At 45.3% G+C, this 22,401-nt stretch overlaps 1 protein-coding gene across 1 annotated transcript in view; it reads right to left on the reverse strand.

Annotated features, from left to right (window-relative positions):
- Window positions 1–9,422: 9,422 nt before the first annotated feature.
- The window catches only part of LOC121872696 (heat shock 70 kDa protein 12A-like), a 94,089-nt gene continuing 81,110 nt past the window's right edge, over window positions 9,423–22,401 (reverse strand). The window contains 13 exon segments of the mRNA XM_042375693.1: window positions 9,423–9,928; window positions 9,961–10,030; window positions 10,074–11,858; window positions 12,254–12,562; window positions 12,699–12,839; window positions 13,904–14,026; window positions 14,688–14,899; window positions 15,586–15,714; window positions 17,086–17,145; window positions 17,738–17,945; window positions 18,080–18,301; window positions 20,508–20,611; window positions 20,614–20,682. Coding sequence (XP_042231627.1) covers window positions 11,655–11,858; window positions 12,254–12,562; window positions 12,699–12,839; window positions 13,904–14,026; window positions 14,688–14,899; window positions 15,586–15,714; window positions 17,086–17,145; window positions 17,738–17,945; window positions 18,080–18,301; window positions 20,508–20,611; window positions 20,614–20,682 — 1,781 coding nt within the window. The 3' untranslated portion in view covers window positions 9,423–9,928; window positions 9,961–10,030; window positions 10,074–11,654.

Here is a 22,401-nt window from a genome sequence, read left to right on the forward strand (position 1 = left end):
GGATGGTGGGTGGGGAGGAGGGGAGAGGAAGGAGGGGGAAAGTAGGGGAGGATGGTGGGGAGGGGAGAGGAAGGAGGGGAAAGTAGGGGAGGATGGTGGGAGGGGAGAGGAAGGAGGAAGTGGGGAGGATGGTGGGAGGGGAGAGGAGGGGAGGGGAAAGTAGGGGGAGTGATGGGGGGAGGGGAGAGGAAGGAAGGAGGGGGAAAGTAGGGGAGGATGGTGGGAGGGGAGAGGGAAGGAGGGGAAAGGGGAGGATGGGAGGGGAGAGGAAGGAGGGGAAAGTAGGGGAGGATGGGAGAGGGAGAGGAAGGAGGGGAAAGTAGGGGGAGTGATGGGAGGGGGAGGGAAGAGGAAGGAGGGGAGGAAGGAGGGGGAAAAGGGGAGGATGGTGGGAGGGGAGAGGAAGGAGGGGAAAGTAGGGGGGAGGATGGGGAGGGGAGAGGAAGGAGGGGTGGGGGAGGGGGAGGAGGAAGGGAGGGGAGGGGAGGATGGGAGGGGGGAGGGGAGGAGGGGAGGGGAGGGGGGAGGAGAGAAGGAGGGGAAAGTAGGGGAGGACGGTGGGAGGGGAGAGAAGGAGGGGGAAAGTAGGGGAGGATGGTGGGAGGGAGAGGAAGGAGGGGGAAAGTAGGGGAGGATGGAGGGAGGGGAGAGGGAAGGAGGGGAAAGTAGGGGAGGAGTGGTGGGAGGGAGAGGAAGGAGGGGAAAGAGGGGAGTGATGGTGGGAGGGGAGAGGAAGGAGGGGAAAGTAGGGGGAGGATGGTGGGGAGGGAGAGGAAGGAGGGGGAAGGGGGAGGATGGTGGGAGGGGAGAGGAAGGGAGGGGGGGGGAGGTGGGAGGGGAGAGGAAGGAGGGGAGGGGAGAGGTGGATGAGGGGAGGGAGGGGAGGGAGGGGGAGGCAAGAGGGGAGGGGGGAAGTAGGAAATCAGGGAGGGGAGAGAAGGAGGGGGGAGGCAAGTAGGGGAGGGGGGGGGTGAGGAACAAAGGAGGAGGTTAAATGGGGGGTGAGGCACAATGGGGGTAGAGGGCAAGGAGGTTAATGGGGGTGAGTAAGAGGGAGGTTAACAATAGTGAGTCACAATGGGAGGTTAAAGAGGTTAATGGGGGTGAGCGTACAATGGGGGTGAGGCAATAAAGAGTGTTGGGGGAGTAGGTTAAGGTTGGGGGGGTGAGCAAGGCTGGGGGGGGTAAGGTCAAGGAGTGAGGGGGGAGTGAGTACAATGGGGGAGGCCAATGGGGGTGAGTTGGGTCAAATGGGGATCACAATGGGGGGAGAGTTAAATGGGGGTGAATGGGGGTGAGGGGGGTGAGCAATAAGAGGGGGGTGAGGTTAACAAGGGTTAAATAAAGGCCAATGGGGGGTGAGGTTAGCCGGGGGTGAGTGTTGGCCGGGGGGGGGATAGGGGGGTGAGGCAATGGGGGAGGTCTGGGGGTGAGGTACAATGGGGGTGAGCTAATGGGTGAGGTTGGGCCGGGGTGATGGGGTGAGGTTGGGCCGGGGTGAGGTTGGGCCGGGGGTGAGTGTGGGCCGGGGTGAGGTCCTGGGGAGCTGTGCCGTATACACCAGAGGTCAGGCGCTTCAACATCACGTTGGGTTGATAGTGACTTTTTCCTTGTATTTTTTTTTTTTAACAATGGTTGGTAGAGAGGTGAGAGAGGGAGAGAGGAGAGGGAAAAGAGGGAGAGAGGGGGAGAGAGAACAGGCAAAGTAAAGAGGGGGAGAGGGGGAGAGAGAACAGGAAGGGAGGATATGTTGTCGAAAGGAGGATAAGGGAAGAACGGATGAGGGAAGGGAAAGAGGACATGGATAGGAGGTGGTGACGGGGGGAGGTGAGGGGAAAAAAGATCGAGAAGGAATGAAGAGGAAAGGGGAAGAAAAGGGAGGTTGTAAGGAAGGGATGATAAGTGAAAAAGAGTTAAAGGTGAGAGAGAGAGAGAGACAGAGACAGAGAGAGAGAGAGAGAATGAGAGAGAGAGAGAGAGATAAGAAAGGAATGTACAGATATACTTGAGCAAATCAACAGATAACAACAAGACCTATTCGTCCACAGCAAGATAACCCAGGGAAGGAGATCACTGCACTATAACCAAATGCCAGCCAGATGAAGAGAAGCCCCCCTCGCCCTCACCACCGTCAGGAGAACTACAAACATTGCTCTACACAAAAGGATAAATGTATCAAAACTTCGTGAGTATGTACTGTACAGGAGAGCATGAATGAATGATCGTATAATGAATGATTATTGTACAGGAAATGATGTATGAATGGATATAATGAGTATATGTTATGCTAAAAATAATAATGAATAGATTTTTTGTGGTTACTGTATAGAATAAATTTATGGTTGGATATTGAATAAGAATGGATAAACGTATAATGAATGAATGCTGTATAGAAAAAGATGAATGGCGAGGGGAATGGAAAGAGGGGAGAAAGGATGGAAGAATGGACAGATGCAGATAAACGAAGGTTAGAGAAATTGAATGAAAAGAGAAAAGTCACAGGGCAAAGATTGATGAACTGGACCGTAGCTCGAGTGGGCTGGAGGTGAGGGGGTTAGTCTAACACAGAGATAACTAGACAGAAAGACAGACAGAAAGACAGACAGATATACCTACATATATCTATACATGAATACATACTCCCCCATAAACAATAGAGACGTGAATATATCATACAAAAATAAAATACATGACAAATACTACATACAACTGCAATATTGAATCCCCACGCTGCCACCATTTGCATATGACGCGGCCTCGGAACACCAATACACACACACACACACACACACACACACACACACCAACCCTGAAAGGTATGAAAAAAGGACAACCAAGGGAAAAAAAAATGAAAAATTTTTTGTAATATTTTTTTTTTACTTTCCTCCTCTTCAGAAAAAAAGTTTACACGAGACGTCATAACAAGTAGACAAACGTTCATTCTGATTGTCAAAATACTGATGACTGATGCTAGCCACCAGTTTGACGCCTGCTGTTTGGTTAGTTGGCTGGTTAGTCATTGGTTCACTGTGGTGGTATTAGTGGTAGTGAATGGTATTAGTGGTGGTAATGGTAGTGGTGGTTGTAGTGGCAGTGATGGTGACGGAGGTGGTGATAATGGTACTAGGTGGCTATGATGATGATGATGATGATGATGATGATGATGATGATGATGATAACATTGTTCCCAGTTCAAGTGACCACAGCAGCAGGTCTATCCAAGCAGTTTTCACCCCAGGTTTAACATAGACATAAACCCCTACTAAAATACCTATCTCGATATCAGCCATTAAACCGGAGGAATGACCGTGTGTGTGTGTGTGTGTGTGTGTGTGTGTGTGTGTGTGTGTGCGTGTGTGTGTGTGTGTTTACTGCCCTAGGGTTTTATGGACAGTTTAGCCAGGATGTTAAGCAGAGGAATGTTGAGTCAGTCCTGGACAGATGTGAATAATGCAGCCATGAATTTCTCCTCCACTAAGCAAGTTTAGTAATGTGTCGGTCGAGTTTGATGAGGAGGTTGTGGGATATCAGCCGGGCCCCAGTTCTAAGGGGCCCCTTACTTAACCTCGCCGTCTTAATAGGCCCCCAATTCTAATGCGTCTCAGTCCTAGTGGGCCCCAGTCCTATTGGTTAGGTTAGGTTAGGTTAGGTCAGGTCAGGTCAGGTCAGCTGTGTATATCAGGGTAAAACACTACTGAGATGCACTAAGGTGAAGATCCAAGGTGAAGCAATACAGTGAAGCACTACTGTGAAGCACAAATGTGAAGCACTAAGATGAAGCAGGTTGGTGCAATAGGATGAAACACGAGGGTAAGGTTCTAAGGTGAATCACTAGAATGACGCACCGGGTGAAGCACTCGGGTGAAGTATTAAGGTGAAGCACTAGGGTGAGGCACTAAGATGAAACACTTGGGTGAAGCACTACTGTGAAGCACTAGATTGTTTGCATATTTGTAACATTTCCATTTAATGGTACAAGTTCTTTCATCCACGGAAATAATTTTATGAATACCACTTAATGAAAGTCCTTGTTGTTGTGTACATCCATGTGTGTGTGTGTGTGTGTGTGTGTGTGTGTGTGTATGTGTGTGTGTGTGTGTTTCAGAATTAGAGACGTTATTATTTTTATTATTATTATACCTTCGGGAAATTGGAAAGAGAGAGGAAATTAGCGAAGAACAGGAAGTGAGAAATGGAAAGACAACATTATGGTAAACAGGAGAGGGAGAGAGGGAGACCAACAATTAGCGAAACATACATTCCAAACAGCCAGAAAGAAAAACCGACCCACCACAACATCAAGCCTTTCATCCCCAGGCCGAGGTGAATGATAATGAGTCTCTCTGGGATTCGCAAAGATTCCTACAATATTTTTTCTCCTTTATTTTTATCAGGGGAATAAATAGAACACATCGAGTTACCTTGGGGTTCCGGGTTTAATGTCGATGCTGTCATTGGGTTAGGAGGTGAAGGTAAATGCAATTTGTTTTGGTCAGGTTTTAGTTTAATGTTGCCGTTTTCTTAAGAGTTAAGGAAAACGCATTTAGTTATGAGGACAGACTATCGTAGTAACTTCAACGCTGCTTTGGTCGTCATCTTTAATACTATACGTGATTTGGTAGCGTCCGTAGCAGCTTCATCACAGTACCAATCAGGTGTTTAACTTAGCATAATGATTCTAAGTCTTTGGGTCCCTCACAGACCTCTCACAAATGACGTTATTAGGGGCAGGGAAGTTAAAAGTTATATATACATGCACTAGAGGGTAATAACACATGTGGTGCCTTTTAAACACATCAGGACACACACGTTCCTTGAATCTAGGTTAGGTTAGGTTACGTTAGGTTAGGTACTGTGGTAATTTCACTTTACAACCGAAAAATAAACTGCAGCTGACACATAAATAAACCGACCAAAAACTGTGGAGGGTCAATAAGAGACAAGTGGCGCTTAGGTAACAACACCTGACCAAGATGACTGATTACCTGCTTTAGTAATGACGAGACTTACCTGGCTAACACCTGTCGGGGTTACCTCACAGGGACATCACTCATCCAGCCAGTCAATCGCGAATATATATAAACGCTGCATACTCCTGAAGGCTCTCACAATTCCTCCTCCTTGTGTACTGACAGCGAGTGATATACAAAACACATTAACACCAACTGTCCAATACTCGTCCACTCCTTTACTCGGTTTAAACATCACTACGGCAATATCGTTCACGTAATATACTCAATTTCACAAACAATTCCTCTAGCCCAAAAGGTGATACACAGTGTTCGAGTGAGGAAATACCCAACACTTGTCCAGCGTGTTGTCAAACGTTGGCTGGGTCACACTAGTACTGGCCGACCTTCAAGTGACGAACCAAACTGGCGGGCAGACGTGTCGGGTTTGTTTACAAAACCATATGGTTCAGGTCACGTGGCTGAGTAAGATCTGAAGTGTCTGTGTGTGATTTTTGTTACGTCTTTGTCTTTATCAATTAAAGCTTTATGATAATATGTTAAATAGGAGAATAATTAATTAACTAACCTGTGATTATCGTAACAATATTAAACAAATGAACTTGAGCGTAACGAACACACTAAACAATTAAATGGCATTTGGATCAGGGGAAAATAAGGACCTCATCCTCCGAATACGAGGGTTACCATCCACACTTGAGGATGCAGGCCGTCCTGTGACATTCCTATGGATACCCAGTCATGTCGGTATAAGAACATAAGAACATAAGAATGGAGGAAACTGCAGCGGGCCTATTGGCCCATACTGGGCAGTCCCGTTTACACCCAACCCCTATTGCTCATATAAGCATCCAACCTATGTTTGAAGCTATTCAGCGTATTCGAGTTAATGATGATATTTGGTAACTTGTTCCACTCATCCACTACTCTGTTTCCAAACCAGTGTTTACCTATTTCCCGCCTAAATCTAAATTTGTCTAATTTAAAACCATTGTTACGAGTTCGCTCCTGGTTGGATAGTTTGTGTACCTTTGTAATGTCCCCTTTGTTTAGCCCTGCCTTCCATTTATACACTTATACACTTATACACCTCGAACACTTTTACAGCTCAGGACCCAAATTCGCCGCAAACAGAGAGAAGTTCGGGAAGCAGCCATCCCCCTGTACTTCCCGCCCACCAGGTACGATGTCCTCCGTAAACTTCCTGACCTCTCGTATGTCTACGGGAAAGGGTCGCGGAAAGGGGACGTGATTGCTGCCCGTATCATCATTGGGTATGAGTTTGCTTGGGAGATTGGTATCCCCGCATCCCCTGAGCAACGCTCTTGTGCATTATGCAGATGACCCGACAGCCGCACCCTTACCCACTACCTCCTAAGATGTCCCCACACACAACGCTTCCGTGACGCCTGCTGGACCACCACTCCACGACCCCCTGATGGAGACACGATGATCCTCCCCATACTGGCCAGATATTATGTAAATAACATTGATTATGTCTTAAAGGAATATCCTTCCTTCCTTAGGCTTTAGTAAGCCCCTTTATAATATTTATACTGTATATACTTGTGACACTTGCCAGATGCTTCTGGTGTTATTGTACAGGAGTACCTAGTGACAGCACTAGGATCCCGCTTCCTCTATCAAGGAATAAACAATTGAAATTGAAAAAAATGAAACAATTAAACAAACACAACAACGACAATAACACTGAAAACGGTAAACAACCTTAACGGACAACATCAACACGAAGCATAAAAACAAGTAAAGAACGACATTTCACACAACTCCAAACACAAGTCATCGGGGCACAAATGCAGTTGCGAATGAGTTACCCTCTATGTGCAGAACTTATCAAATAATTTATTTGAAATACAATACTGTGAAACATTCAATGCCATAATATCCTGACCACGGGGGTTAGTTATACAGACCCTTTGTGAACTGTAATCTTTTTGTGCTACCGCTCACAGGATGAGTATGGGGTGCACAATAAACTAGGCGCCGTGACAAAATTAAAATAAAATGCCAACACCACTACCACCACCTTCAACAACAACACTAACAACAACTACTACAACAATAATAATAACACTACCAGCACCACTATCAACAATAACAACAACTACAACAATACCACCAACAACAACAACATCAACAACTATCGTTAAGAGGGGAGGAATATTATTGGAACAACAAATAAAAACATTCCACAATTCACCCTGGAAAACCTTACCTCTTTATAAGCGTCAGTCGTGTCGATAAATCACGATAAATAGTCAATAAATTACATCTCTGGTCATTTATTTTTCTCAAGGACTTCGTTATATCCTCGTAATTTTCCTCCCCACGTCACCAAACGTTCCAGTATTTTAATTTTACGCCATTATTGATAAGAAGAATATTAATGTACACGTTTATGATAGCATATTCAGTATCAATTAAACCAATGCATTAATTCCATTACGATACAGAGATATGATCCGCCTTAATGCCCCTAAACGCTATTCAAAGCTGAAATTAAATTCCAAAACGCTGAATTAGACCCAAATGCATCTTTCCGCTCGTGCTATTAAACTTTCCAATATTTGTTCACCATTTATAAATTTTCCATGCATTGTTAAAACCATTCAACAAAACGCTAGTAAGTATAGTCGAATTCATATATCTTGCAGTGGTGTATATTTTGTATAATGAAAAACAATTATGTGGACGCGCCAGGTTAAATGAGGATTAGTTAATGGATACACCGCTGGCAACTGATACGTTATAAAAGGTTTCACTAGACGGTTGTTTCTGATTATACGAACCAACAATTAATCCATTAATAGTACTTAACGTCATTTAATGCTCTTTAAGACTGTTATTATCTGCTTTATGTGGTTTATTTTGACTGTGTTTACTGATTGACTGACTCACTAACTCGCTGACTTTACTTGCTGAGAGACTTGTTTATTGCCTCCCCTCTTCTTTTGATCTCTTTACTCTTCTCTTGTCTGTATCTTTGTCTCTTTATCTTTCTTTTCCAAACTTTCTCTCTCTCCCGTTTCATAATCTTCATTTAGACAGGCAAAGACAGACAGACAGACATAAAGAGAGAGAGAGAGAGAGAGAGAGAGAGAGAGAGAGAGAGAGCACCCACCTGTAGTCTAACAGTTTGTACCGTGTGATTTTACCGTCTCGCTGGCCGGGGTGAGTGAAGGGCCGCCACCTGCTGCCTGGGTTTATGTGGATTCATCTGGATTTATGACGTCGATTTATTACACACGAACGTCTCTCTCTCCCTGTCTTATTCTCTCTCTGACCTCCCCCCTATCACCCTACCTCCCTATCACCCTACCTCCCCGTCTCCACCTCCTCGGTCTGCTCACCCACTTGGCCTGGATTCTTAAATATTCTTACGTTATTTTCTGTTTTTCCTTCCCGTCGCTGTTCCTGGAAATGTTCATACACTCCTAATGGCTCTCTTTAGGCCGCCGCGCCATCATAGCTGCCCAGGAATGGTTTGGCGGAAATTACAATGAGATTCTGCTGTAACTAGATGTGTTCTCTTACCCCAGATTAAAAAAGATTAAAAGAATGTGTGTTTATATGTACGAGTCGAGACAAATATCCGGATTCATATAAAAAAAAATCTCTTAAGTAAATAGTGAACCCGGAATTAGGGTTACTTAAACGTATCTGTTTAGTCGATTGATTAATTACGATTAATCATAACTTAAAGTACATCATGGTAATTTCTATTCAGTTAGTAAACATACCTTTTAGCTTCCAAGAGCTGCAGACATTTTCAGTGGCGTTTAGTGTCCATACTGGCTGAGAGGCGGGTCGTGTGAGGGACAGTGTCTTCCTCAGTCAGTCAGCAGGACAGGACCAGAGTACTCCAGGTTACAAAGGGAACACTGTCGACCATACAGCCGCCCTCGGCAGTGTGGTGAAGATTGACGGGCGTCACACCTTGCTCAGAGACTCCTACCTGTCCCAGGACACACCTAAGACCAGGTGTACCAACCCCCAGCCAACAGCCATCATAGTGTTGGTACTCCTGGTTGTCCCTGGGATGCCTAACACTTATTTTAGAGGCTGGCCACCCTTATCAGCCCTGAGTAAGCACCTCTTCTAAAAGGTCCCTTAGTGGATATACCCGCAGTGTTGACCCCAGACTGACAGCAACACTATGGCTTAATGTGTCAATGAGCGTCCTGCTGGTCCAACAATAACCGGCTGGGCTCAGGGAGGTGTTCTTGAGTGTTTTAAGAACATTACAAGAACGACAGTCCAAATCATCATTGTTCAATCAAGCGATGGTCCAGAGGCACAGCAGGTAGTCTGTACTGACCTGACCTGACCTGACCTAACCTAACCTAACCTAACCTAACCTAACCTAACCTAACCTAACCTAACCTAACCTGCTACAAATTCACACAGGACCACTAAATAAAACACTGACACTACAGATAATATATATATTTATATTTTATATTCATATATGTATAATTGTCTTTATAATATAAGATGGTACAGCATCAGCAGCAAACAACAGCCCCTGCAGTAGTCTCTAGCTCAATACGGAAGATTACATGCACTGAATAATGATCTTCCTTTGTGAAGACATTTTTTTGGAATTTGAAAAAAAAAGTTTCTATAATTTTCTAATGTAAAAATTGTAAAAAAAAAAAAGAAATCTGATTCTCTTGGTGTTTAGATTCTCTGAGACGATTCTTTAAGTGGTAAACTCTTATTAAATGATTACCTGTTGATTGACAAACTCTCTTTACCTGTTGATTTACAACCATACCTGTCGACTTACAACCTTTCATTACCAGTCGACTCACAACCACACCTGTCGACTTACACCCTTTCATTACCTGTCGGCTTACAACCTTTCATTACCTGTCGACTCACAACCACACCTGTCGACTAACAACCTTTCATTACCTGTCGACTCACAACCACACCTGTCGACTGTCGACTTACAACCTTTCATTACCTGTCGACTCACAACCACACCTGTCGACTAACAACCTTTCATTACCTATCGACTAACAACCTTTCATTACCTGACTCACAACCACACCTGTCGACTTACAACCTTTTCATTACCTGTCGACTCACAGCCACACCTGTCGACTAACAACCTTCATTACCTGTCGACTAACAACCTTTCATTACCTCTCGACTCACAACCACACCTGTCGACTTCAACCTTTCATTACCTGTCGACTCCACAACCACACCTGTCGACTTACAACCCCATTACCTGTCGACTTACCCCATCATTACCTGTCGACTTACAACCCATCATTACCTGTCGACTTACAACCCATCATTACCTGTCGACTTACAACCCATCATTACCTGTCGACTTACAACCCATCATTACCTGTCGACTTACAACCCATCATTACCTGTCGACTTACAACCCATCATTACCTGTCGACTTACAACCCATCATTACCTGTCGACTTACAACCCATCATTACCTGTCGACTTACAACCCATCATTACCTGTCGACTTACAACCCATCATTCCCTATAAACTTGACCGAATTATGAGAACCACATCACTAGGTAAACAAAAACTAAATATTGATTCGTAGACGTGAAGCTGCTCCTCAGACTACAGCCCTCATCAGCAGGTAAAGGTTCAATCTACAGGTAAAGGTGAGGGTAATTAGGCACACGAGCGTCATTAATTAAAAAAAAGAACAAGATTATGTACAATTCCTTTGGCATCAACTTAAGAGTAAAGTATTATGTGTGTTTGTATGTGTGTGTGGTGCATAGTTTACAACACCTGTATTTACATACCTGAAACAACACCAATTAACTTGTTTGGTTATGTAGTATATGTCAGGTGTGTTGGTACTTCTGACTGAGGCTTCAATTCATCTCAAACTGTAATCGTTATTATTTTTCTATGTCATCTGACCACCCGAAGTCTTACCTGGAATCTCTAACTCTTCATTAACATTCAAAATGATCAAACAATCAATATCCTTATATGTTTAATGAGATGAATTTATAACACATGTTGAGTTATGTACAGTGTTACACCCAGTGTGTAATATATATATATATATATATATATATATATATATATATATATATATATATATATATATATATATATATATATATATATATATATATATATATATATATATATATATATATAAACTTGATATCAGGGTTAATCAGTTGAATTCCTCTTTGGGCACTGGGTCTTGTTGAAGGCTGACGACCCACCCGTTCAGAACCTTCTTCAGACAGTGCCAAGAACCTGCCTGGTATCCTCAACGATGACAGACACTTTATATGTTGATGACGGGAGAAGCTCCCTTGTATGTAATGTGATAACAAGTAACTAACATTGTAAAGATGCTGTTTGACTTATCTATATCAAACACGAAACAATCAGAGGAACGTGCAACTCCTCGACACGCTTCATCCCCCAAAAGTGATGACAGGAAGTGTACATTCATCTTTTCACACACACACATGGCGGAGACTGACTCAGACAACACTCCTGGGTTGTTCCATAAAAAAAACATCAACACAACTTAAAAGGTTCGTGCTGGACTGAGCAACACACGCCGTCGTACATCTCCTTCTGTGTTATCAAGTGGATGAGGTATAAGACTATTTTGTGCTCTGGTAATGAAGGAATAATGATGATGACGTTTACAGTGTGAGAAAGTCTATATTGGCCTTCACACACTGCCCAGTCAGGTGGTCGACAGCTGATGCCTTCACCTCCGTGTCGCCAAACTTCATGTGGACTGTTATCTCCCTTCGTGTGGTGGCTGGGTTCTGTCGGTGGTCTGTGGTCGATCCCAAGTCCAGGTGGAGTGTTCCTACCTTCTCCACGCCTGCCTCCGTCACAAACTGTACAGGAACAAGATGTTGAGAACACTACATAGGGCCGTAGCGACACTCACAGGCGGATAAATAGTTTAAAGTGAACGTAGACGACAATGAGCTTGTATAGAAACTCAACCTGTGGCGGAAGTAGCATCAGTGAATGCTTATCTTTGAGGCTCAGTGTATACATATTCAAATGACACAACATTAGATCATACAGAGGAGGTGGAGGAGGAGAAGAAACGAAAGAGGAGGAGGAAAATAAGAAGCGAAGAAGAGTGGAGGAGAAAGGGAAAAGGGGGAGGAGAATGGAAGAGAAGTATAGGAGTCGGTACAGAGTAGGAGAAGGATAATGAGGAGTAAAAGAGGAAGAGAAAGCAGGTAAGTGAAGGTCGGTATGTAAGGCTATGATGGGTCACCTTGGCGTCGTGTCGTTGGGTAGCATACAGGTGAAGGATGACTGTGGTCTGTGCAGGTGTGGCGGGGGTGTAGGACCTCACCACCACATCCCCCACAGCCACACTCTCGTCCACCACCACGAAGCGATCCAACACATCAGCACACCACACCGACCCGGCCGCCTCAACCCTCTTGTCGGGTGGGTGGACTCCTCTCTGGTATCGGTTGAGGACCCCGACGCCGTAGGTGAGACGAGAGCGCCTGACGGTCACCACACCAGGGTCAAGGCCGAACTGAACAGCGCCTCGGAGGATGGCCAGACCCATACCCTGGAGATCGCAGTTAAAAGTCATATTAGTGGAGTGATTTAAGAACGGGGACTATGTCTCTTTCACACACACACACACACACACCAATTATCTCTCTCTCTCTCTCTCTCTCTCTCTCTCTCTCTCTCTCTCTCACCTGAGGGATGATGACGTTGACTCTGTGGCCGAAGGTGTCCCGTATGTGTTTCTGCAGGAGCTCTGACTCAGCGAAGCCCCCCACCAGGAACATGTACTGTAGTGGCCCCACCTCAGGCGTCGACAACACCGCCTCGATCGCCTGTCAATGGTTGTTATAATGTATCACTGTGCCTGACGTCTTTGACCCCTTGAGTACTATAGCTTAACCCCTTGAGTACTATAGTTTAACCCATTGAGTACGATAACATAACTCTTTGAGTACTTTAGGTTATCTCCTTGAGTAAAATAACCCCAACCCCTTGAGTACTATAGCTTAACCCCTTGAGTATTATAGTTTAACCCCTTGAGTACTATAGCTTAACCCCTGAGTACTATCGCTTAACCCCTTGAGTACTATAGCTTAACCCCTGAGTACTATAGCTTAACCCCTGAGTACTATAGTTTAACCCCTTTAGTGCGATAACCTACCCCCTTGAATACTATAGTTTAACCCCTTAAGTACATTAACGTAACCCTTTGAGTACTATAGCTTAACCCCTTGAGTACGATAACTTAACCTCTTGAGTACTATAGCTTAGTCCCTTGAGTACTATAGCTTAACCCTTTGAGCACTATAGCTTAGCCCCTTTAGTACTATAGCTTAGCCCCTTTAGTACTATAGCTTAACCCCTTGAGTACTACTGCATAACCCTTTGAGCACTATAACTTAGCCCATTTAGTTACTTTAGTACTATAGCTTAACCCCTTGAGTACGATAACCTAACCGCTTGAGTACTATAGCTTAACCCCTGAGAACTATAGCTTAACCCCTTTACTACGATAACTTAACTGCTTAAATACGATAGCTTAACCCCTTGAGTATGATAACGTAACCCCTTGAGTACTGTAGCTTAGCCCCTTGAGTACGATAACTTAACCTCTTGAGTACGATGACTTAACCTCTTGAGTACGATGACTTAACCTCTTGAGTACGATGACATCTTTTTCAAGGAAATAGGCCATCATACTTGAAGTGTTCAGTCAACGCGCTCAAGGGGTTGTCATTGTACTCAAAGGATTAAGTCATCGTACTCAATGGACTAAGGCCAAGTTCTAAGTTAGTAAATAGTCATCAACAATTTAAAGTTAAGGCATACCTTGTTTTTGTTATTACCCTTATCACCAAACTCTCTCTCTCTCTCTCTCTCTCTCTCTCTACCTTACCTGGGTAATGTTTGAGAGTGTGGGCAGGAAGAGATGTCTCATAGTCTCCTGTTCGACCCTTAACATGCCCTGGGCCGACCATCTCACGCCCAGGTGTTGCTGTTTCTTAATTGCCCACTCCACCTGCCGGCCACACATAATACACCTTCATTACCTGACTATTTCTACCGTTGGATCACCTGAAGATTAGCTCCCCCCCCTTGTTATACATGATGATTAAACACACTTATACTGTCTGGGGGAGGTTAGGTTAGGTTAGGTTAGGTTAGGTTAGGTTAGGTTAGAATATTTAATCAGGTGAAATAATCGGTGAGGTGGGGTAATCTTCAGGATCCTTATCGTAATTATCGTAATTAAATACAAATATAATTACTAGATACTATATAAAGTACATAATTTATATTAATATTTTTATGCCATATTTTCATAACCAAAACAAAAGTAAATGAAAAATAAAAGAACAATAATAATTTTTCCATTTTTTGTTTACATTAAACCTAATATTGTTGACCAAAGTTAACTACGACAAATAAAACAAATAAGTATGTTAAATTTTCTCACAGGGAATATTTTAATATGAAAACCTCCAAACAATTGTATAAAGTTTGATTTTTCTGTATAAGGAACATTTTCTTTGTTTTAAATGGAATTACATTTATTTCTGTCTCCCGTAAGTGATGTGAAAAGAGCTCTCCCTGGATGCTGTCATAACCCCGGCTAGAGGGAAAGATAAAGAACACCGAATATATCTTTGGAAATCTATTATTATTATTTCTTAACTCACATCTTTGCCCTTAAATTTGCGGTAGAGATCGATGAAAGAAAACGGCAGGGCAATATTCAAGGGGCTACTCCTGTAGGGTGAGGCGTTCCTCTTGCGGGACTCAAAGGCTATCATGAGGTCAACAAACGCTGCTGGTCGCTGCTGTCTAAACGTGGCGAGAAAATCTGTACCGAAGATGGTCTCCAGGAACCTCTCAAACTCACTATCAACGCCTGAAAATAATAATAATAATAATAATAATACTTATACTAATACTAATACTAATAACAATAATAATAATAATAATAATAATAATAATAATAATAATAATAATAAAATACAACGATACTCAACACTGATTTAATATTTCCAATGTCAGAAGAAAAAATAGTTATGAATTTCAAGTGTTTGATAATAATTTAAGGAGTATTGGCCACCTAGAGACGAGATAACCTTCCCTACCACTAACAAACATAGGTGGTGTACACTGAAGGGTTGTCTGAGCTTATTAAAGTGTCCACAACTCACACATCATAACTACAACATTGGTAAAGGACTCAAGTATAAGCTCTGTTTATCTCTTGTTTACTGGATGACTTATAAACTCTGAGCTAATGATCGACCTCAGATGACCTTGTTGTGGCTCCCTCAAGTAGGGGTTGTTCACTGGCCCTTACGAACTACAAGGTGTTAGAAAAGTACCTGTGTACCTGTCATAATTAACAATATAGGTGTTTCTTGTTATACCTGTATTCTTATAAAACCTTGTTCTTTCATTCCCAATTTGTGCTGCAGGTAGAACAAAATATATGATAATGAACGTGTGACAAAGATCAATTACAGTATATTATTAATGATTACATTAACCTAACCAAACCTAACCTAACCTGAAGGTGAAACTGAAGGAGGAGGCACTTACCAATAGAGCCGTGAGGTCCTCCAGTGGCTTTGTGCAGCTCCTTCAGGTGTCCGGTAGTCCTGTCCGTCATCTGGTGTACCGTGATGTCCACTGTACCACCGCCACAGTCCACCACAGCATATACTGTGTCTGTAAGATGTGGTTAGGTTAGGTTAGGTTATTAAGAGTCCATATGAAGAGGTAAGAGGAGGAAGAAGAGGAGGTGAGAGGAGGTGGAAGAGGTGAGAGGAGGTGAGAGGAGGAGGAAGAGAAGGTGAGAGGAGGAGGAAGAGGAGGTGAGAGGCGGAAGAGGAGGTGAGAGGAGGAGGAAGAGGAGGTGAGAGGAGGAAGAGGAGGGAGGTGAGAGGGAGGTGAGGAGGGGAAGGAGAGGTGAGAGAGGAGAGAAGAGGAGGGAGGGGAGAGAAGAGGAGGGTGAGAGGGAGGGGGAAGAGGTCAGGAGGGAGGAGGGGGGGAGGAGGAAGAGGAGGTGAGAGGAGGAAGAAGAGGAGGTGAGAGGAGGAAGAGGAGGTGAGAGGAGGGGGGAGAAGAGGTGAGAGGAGGAAGAGGAGGTGAGAGGAGGAAGACGAGGAGGTGAGAGCAAAAAATAGAGGAAGAGAAAAGAGAGAGATGGACAGGGCCATCTGGTCACTGGGCCGCCCACGAGTAGGGTGGGCGGCTTGGTGTGGGCGGGAACAGGGCGTATTGTTACAACACACAGGTAAACATACACAAGTAAACAACACAGGTAAACAATAGACTTAAACAACACAGGTAAACAACAGAAGTAAACAAGCACATGTAAACACACACACACAGGTAAACAAATACACATGAACACACAGGTAAACACACAGGTAAACACATACAAGTAAACACACAGGTAAAATAAAGTCAATAATTACATAAACAAGTTAGCATATAAACAGTATAGCCAGAACCCACAAACAAAACATGCCTCACCAACCATAAACCTAAGCTTATATATATATTAGTATTAAACCCAGTCTGTAAAACAAAGATTAAAAATAAAACCAAATGAAAGAGAAGAAAGATTACCTCCACCACACTAAATAAAGCGAATAATAATCTTCAAAATAAAATAATAAATAAGAATAAACTGAGGATATAAAAACGAGTCTAAGAAGTGCTCATTAAAGTGCTAAAGTTAGTATATACAGTGAGAGTAAAAGTGTCTGTAGGTATAAAGTGGCTACTACTACTACTACTACTACTACTGCTACGACTACTACTACTGCTACTACTACTACTACTCCGCTTCAAGTTACGAGTCAACATTATCAGCCAGGTACGCTTAGTAAGTGGTTTACGCTACACTTAGCATCTACAGCTGTGTATGTGGAGTGGGCGGCTTTGGCATATAATATCTGTGCAGGTGAGTGAGTGAGTAACACCTTCTCCTCCACCAAACAAACTAACTCAGCCAACTAATGAGTAACTTAATATTGGCGCAGGCAGGTGAGTGAGTGAGTGAGGCAGTCAATGATTGGTCAACACTAATACCTTCCTGCAGCCAATCAGCAACAGTTTCCACGCTCCGGTACGGCAGTGAGATGAGCTCCTCTGTAACAAGACTCCCAAGGGGTCATACAGCTCTAGGTCAAAGGTCATTCGACATCATATTACATAACATTACAGGTCAACGAACAACATTATTACAGGTACAGGTTACAGTTACCGGGTTACAGGTAGGTTACAGGTACAGATTATAGGTACAAGTTATGGGTAGGTTATAGGTACAGGTATAATTAAAATATAGACACAGGTACAGGTTTATGAAAGGTTCAAGCACAGGTACAGGTGCACCTTCAGCTGTACTCGCCTGTGTGCTACGTGCCATAACCTGTCATCTACTATATACAGTTGACAGCACTTCATGACATAACAACAAAGACACTTGTGATGAATAATGTGTCCATAGAACTGCAATAACTGTGATGGATCCATGAATTATAGAGTTCAATCTCTCTCTTTCTTTCTTTCTCTGTCTGTCTGCCTGCCTGTATGTCTGTCTGTCTGTCTGTCTGTCTGTCTTAAATGAATATATACACACGCAGTACCACCTGGTAAATTAATTAGTCATATATACAATAAAACGGCCCTCTGTACTCAGGTAAGGCAGGTCAAATGAGAACAGATACCAGGTAAGACATACCTCTATCTAGCTCAGGTAAGGCAGGTACCGGGGTGGAATCCGAGATACCGAGGGAATCTCTATTGAAGGAGTGTCTTGGGGCGCGCATCTCCGGGGGGCGTTCTGGCAGCAGCTGGTGACGACGCAGACGACGGCAGTAGATGGCAGCAGCTTCAGGTTCTAGGGCTATCAGGAGCTGCTCTGGTCTGCTGCTCGACCCCATACCAGCCTGGGGGGGAGAGGTGACCATCAGTGGAGGAGGAATATTGTAAGTGAGGGATAAGGAAGTTTTGATCACCTGAAGAATAGACACTCCAGCGTATTACATCTAACCTAACCTAACCTCATGAGGCGTCAACACACCTGGTAGGCGGCTGTCCTCATGAACTGCTTGGCGGGGTGACTCCAGATGGCGGGGACCGTGATGACCCACCGAACGTCCTCCTCCAGCACGGCCACGCCTGCCTGGTCCGTCAGTTCCTTAAGGGCGTGGTTGCGGAAGTACCCGAGGGCGTGGCTGAAGATCTGTAGCGCTGGCACCTTCTTCCCGTTGGCAGCCTGCAGGAGTGTGTCACGACTCAGTGTCTGCAAGAGGGAGACGGCGTGAGGTTGAGAGAGAGAGAAACAAATAAAACTTGTGCATATATTAGTTACACACACACACACACACACACACACACACACACACACACACACACACAGGAAGTCTCACGCATAAGTTGTCTTCCTATTGAGTTCCGCTGGTTTAGACGTAAGGGAGGGGGCAGGGGTGGTCAGCAACCTCTCACAATGCATTGACCGTGTGTGTGTGTGTGTGTGTATGTGTGTGTGTGTCATGACCAGGTGTGTGTTTGTCATGACCAGGTGTGGGTGTGTGTGTGTGTGTCATGACCAGGTGTGTGTGTGTGTGTGTGTGTGTGTGTCATGACCAGGTGTGGGTGTGTGTGTGTGTGTCATGACCAGGTGTGTGTGTGTGTGTGTGTGTGTCGACCAGGTGTGGGTGTGTGTGTGTGTGTGTCATGACCAGGTGTGGGTGTGTGTGTGTGTGTGTCATGACCAGGTGTGGGTGTGTGTGTGTGTGGTCGTAAGCTTTTAAAATTAAGTCTTATGTATATATGTATATACAGTATTTATATAATTGGTAATGTATCCGAAAAGAATTGTCTTTCTGTCTGTCTGTCTGTCTGTCTGTCTGTCTGTCTGTCTGTTAGTAAGTAAATAAACTCCTCTCGTCTACCAGTTTCCATCAGACACATTCTTCACCACTTAGTACAGTACAATGGATGAATCTCAATGTATCGCTCCAACATAAATACAGACCCCACGCTGTATTAGGCTCCTAGATCAAATTGAATAATACATCTCTGGTGGTATACAATGTTGTTCTTGTAGTGTGAAGTATGTTAGTGCTTCAAGGAATAACGTCTTTTGAAACCATTCTTATATTATTTTTTTTTCTTACCACTTCGAATTATATTTTTTATTGCATTTTTTTTTAGATTAGGAAAATTTTATTCTACACAACCATAGTAATAAGAGTTGTTATAGTGTATTACTACCCAATAACAACAAAGGTTTTAAAGCACGTTCTGTAAATAGGTCCAAACACTAGATAATAATAACAAACAACAATAATTGTCTACGGTAAACAGTATAGTGATCTGACTTACTGCTTACTTAACAGTGTTGAGAACAAACAGTGTGTGTGTGTGTGTGGGTACGGTACAGCTGGCCACACACCGCTACACACCCACCCCCCTGGACACACACACACACACACACACACACACACACACACTGGACAGGCAGCACAAATCACCATAATAAATTTATTGGGTTCAATCTATTTTTTAAGGTTAATTTATTAATTTGTTTCCTTCCTCTTCATTCACCTTCCACTCCTTCCTCCCCTCCTTCCTCCCCTCCCCCTCTCCCTTCTCACCCCCAACCCCCCTCCCCCCAACTCGCCTGGTCATCATGAAGCACCCCCTCCCCAACTCACCTGGTCATCATGAAGCACCCCCTCCCCCAACTCACCTGGTCATCATGAAGCACCCCCTCCCAACTCACCTGGTCATCATGAAGCACCTCCCTCCCCCAACTCACCTGGTCATCATGAAGCACCTCCCTCCCCAACTCACCTGGTCATCATGAGCACCCCTCCCCCAACTCACCTGGTCATCATGAAGCCCCCCCCTCCCCATACCTGGTCATCATGAAGCACCTCCTCCCCAACTCACTTGGTCATCATAAGCACCCCTCCCCAACTCACCTGGTCATCATGAAGCACCCTCCTCCCCATTCACCTGGTCATCATGAAGCACCCCTCCCCCAACTCACTTGGTCATCATGAGCACCTCCCTCCCCAACTCACCTGGTCATCATGAGCCACCCTCCCCAACTCACCTGGTCATCATGAAACACCCCTCCCCCAACTCACCTGGTCATCATGAAGCACCCCCTCCCCCAACTCACCTGGTCATCATGAAGCACCCTCCTCCCCAATTCACCTGGTCATCATGAAGCACCCCCCCTCCCCCAACTCACCTGGTCATCATGAAGCACCCCATCCCCAATTCACCTGGTCATCATGAAGCACCTCCCTCCCCAAATCACCTGGTCATCATGAGCACCTCCCTCCCCAACTCACCTGGTCATCATGAAGCACCCCCTCCCCAACTCACCTGGTCATCATGAAGCACCCCCCTCCCCAACTCACCTGGTCATCATGAAGCACCTCCCTCCCCAACTCACCTGGTCATCATGAAGCACCCCCCTCCCCCCAACTCACCTGGTCATCATGAAGCACCATCTTGAACTTGTCAAAATAGAGCCACCTCTTGGCATCCTTCGAGTCCAGATCGTGGTAAGTGTCCCGAGCGGTGAAGCCGAGGGGTGGAAGGCGCCCTCGGGAGTCAACAACACGATGGTAGGGGTCTTCTGGTTCTGTACTCCTGGATCACCACCTGCAGGAAACACACGCCATTAGAAAGAGGTAAAGAGACACCATAAAACAATTATATATAGAGAGTTTGTTGCACCGTTATAATTTTATGTTTAGTTACGCCATTAGCAACACATGAAGTTAGTTGTACCATTATAATTAGATAGGTGATGTTACGCCATTATAAACATGTGTAGTTACCCCATTATACACAAATGAAACGGAAGAAGAGATGAGGAGAAGTTATTATATAAGGAAGGAGGAGGAGGGAGGGAGGAGGAGGAGGAGGAGGAGGAGGAGGAGGAGGAGGAGAGGTGAGGAGGAGGAAGGAGGAGGAGAGAGGAGGAGGAGGAAGAAGGAGGAGGAGGTGGTGTTAGGAGAAGGAAAGGGAGGAAGAGGAAGAGAGGAGGAAGAAGGAGGAGGAGGGGTAGGAGAAGGAAGGGGAGGAGGAGGAGGAGGTGGTGGAGAAGGAGGAGGAGGAAGAGGAGGAGGGGAGGAGGAGAGGAGGAGGAAGGGGAGGAGGAGGAGGAGGAGGAGGAGGAGGAGGAGGAGGGAGGAGGAGGAGGAGGAGGTGGTGTTAGGAGAAGGAAGGGAGGAGAAAGGGAAGAGGAGGAGGAAGAAGGAGGAGGAGGAGGGGGAGGAGAAGGAAGGGGAGGAGGAGGGAGGAGGGGGAGAAGGAGGAGGAGGAAGAGGAGGAGGAGGAGGAGGAGGAGGAGGAGGAGGAGGAGGGAAGGGGAGAGGAGGAGGAAGGAGGAGGAGGAGGAGGAGGAGGAGGAGGAGGAGGAGGAAGAGGAGGAAGGAGGAGGGAAGAGGAGGAGGAGGAGAAGGAGGAGGAGGAGGAGGAGGAGGAGGGAGGAGGAGGAGGAGGAGGAGGAGGAGGATGAGGAGGAGGTGGTGAGGAGGAAGGGGAGGAAGAGGAGGAGGAGGAGGAGGAGGAGGTGGTGTTAGGAGAAGGAAGGGGAGGAAGAGGAGGAGGAGGAGGAGGGAGGAGGTGGTGTTAGGAGAAGGAAGGAGAGGAAGAAGAGGAAGAGGAGGAGGAAGAAGAAGGAGGAGGAGGAGGTGGTGTTAGGAGAAGGAAGGGAGGAAGAGGAGGAGGAGGAGGAGGAGGAGGAGGTGAGGTTAAGGAGGAAGGGAGGAAGAGGAGGAGGAGGAGGAGGAGGAGGAGGTGGTGTTAGGAAGGGGGAGGAAGAGGAGGAGGAGGAGGAGGAGGAGGGAGGTGGTGTTAGGAGAAGGAAGAAGGGGAGGAAGAGGAGGAGGAGGAGGAAGTGGTGTTAAGGAGAAGAGGAGGAAGAAAAAAATAGCAAATAGAGTGAGGAAGGAGGAAGAAGTGGTATTAGGAGGGAGTAGGGAGGAGGAACAGGAGGAAGCGACATTGAGTCAATAGTGTTGCTGGTGTGGGGGGTGGGGGGTCGGGGGTGGTTGGGGGTGGAGGGTGGTTGGGGGGTGGGGGTGGGGGGTGGTGTTGTGATGATGAATTAACACAACTTCTTCATCTCCGTCAACACCATCATCACCTTGTTACCCTTCCACTCTCCTTCCTTCCCTCTATCTCTCTCTCTCCCTCCCTCCCTCCTTCCTTCCCCACCTCCTCCCCCCCCCTCTCTCCCCCCTCCCTTCTCTCTCTCTCTCTCTCTCTCTCTCTCTCTCTCTCTCTCTCCATTTTCCTCCCTCCTTCCCTTCTTCAAACTGTTCCATTTAGGCATGCCATCATCCCTTCCCATCAGGTTTTGTCAGATGTTTA

This window comes from Homarus americanus, unplaced genomic scaffold, assembly GCF_018991925.1.
Source record: "Homarus americanus isolate GMGI-L3 unplaced genomic scaffold, GMGI_Hamer_2.0 scaffold39155, whole genome shotgun sequence".
In the NCBI taxonomy this organism is placed as follows: Eukaryota; Metazoa; Arthropoda; class Malacostraca; order Decapoda; family Nephropidae; genus Homarus; species Homarus americanus.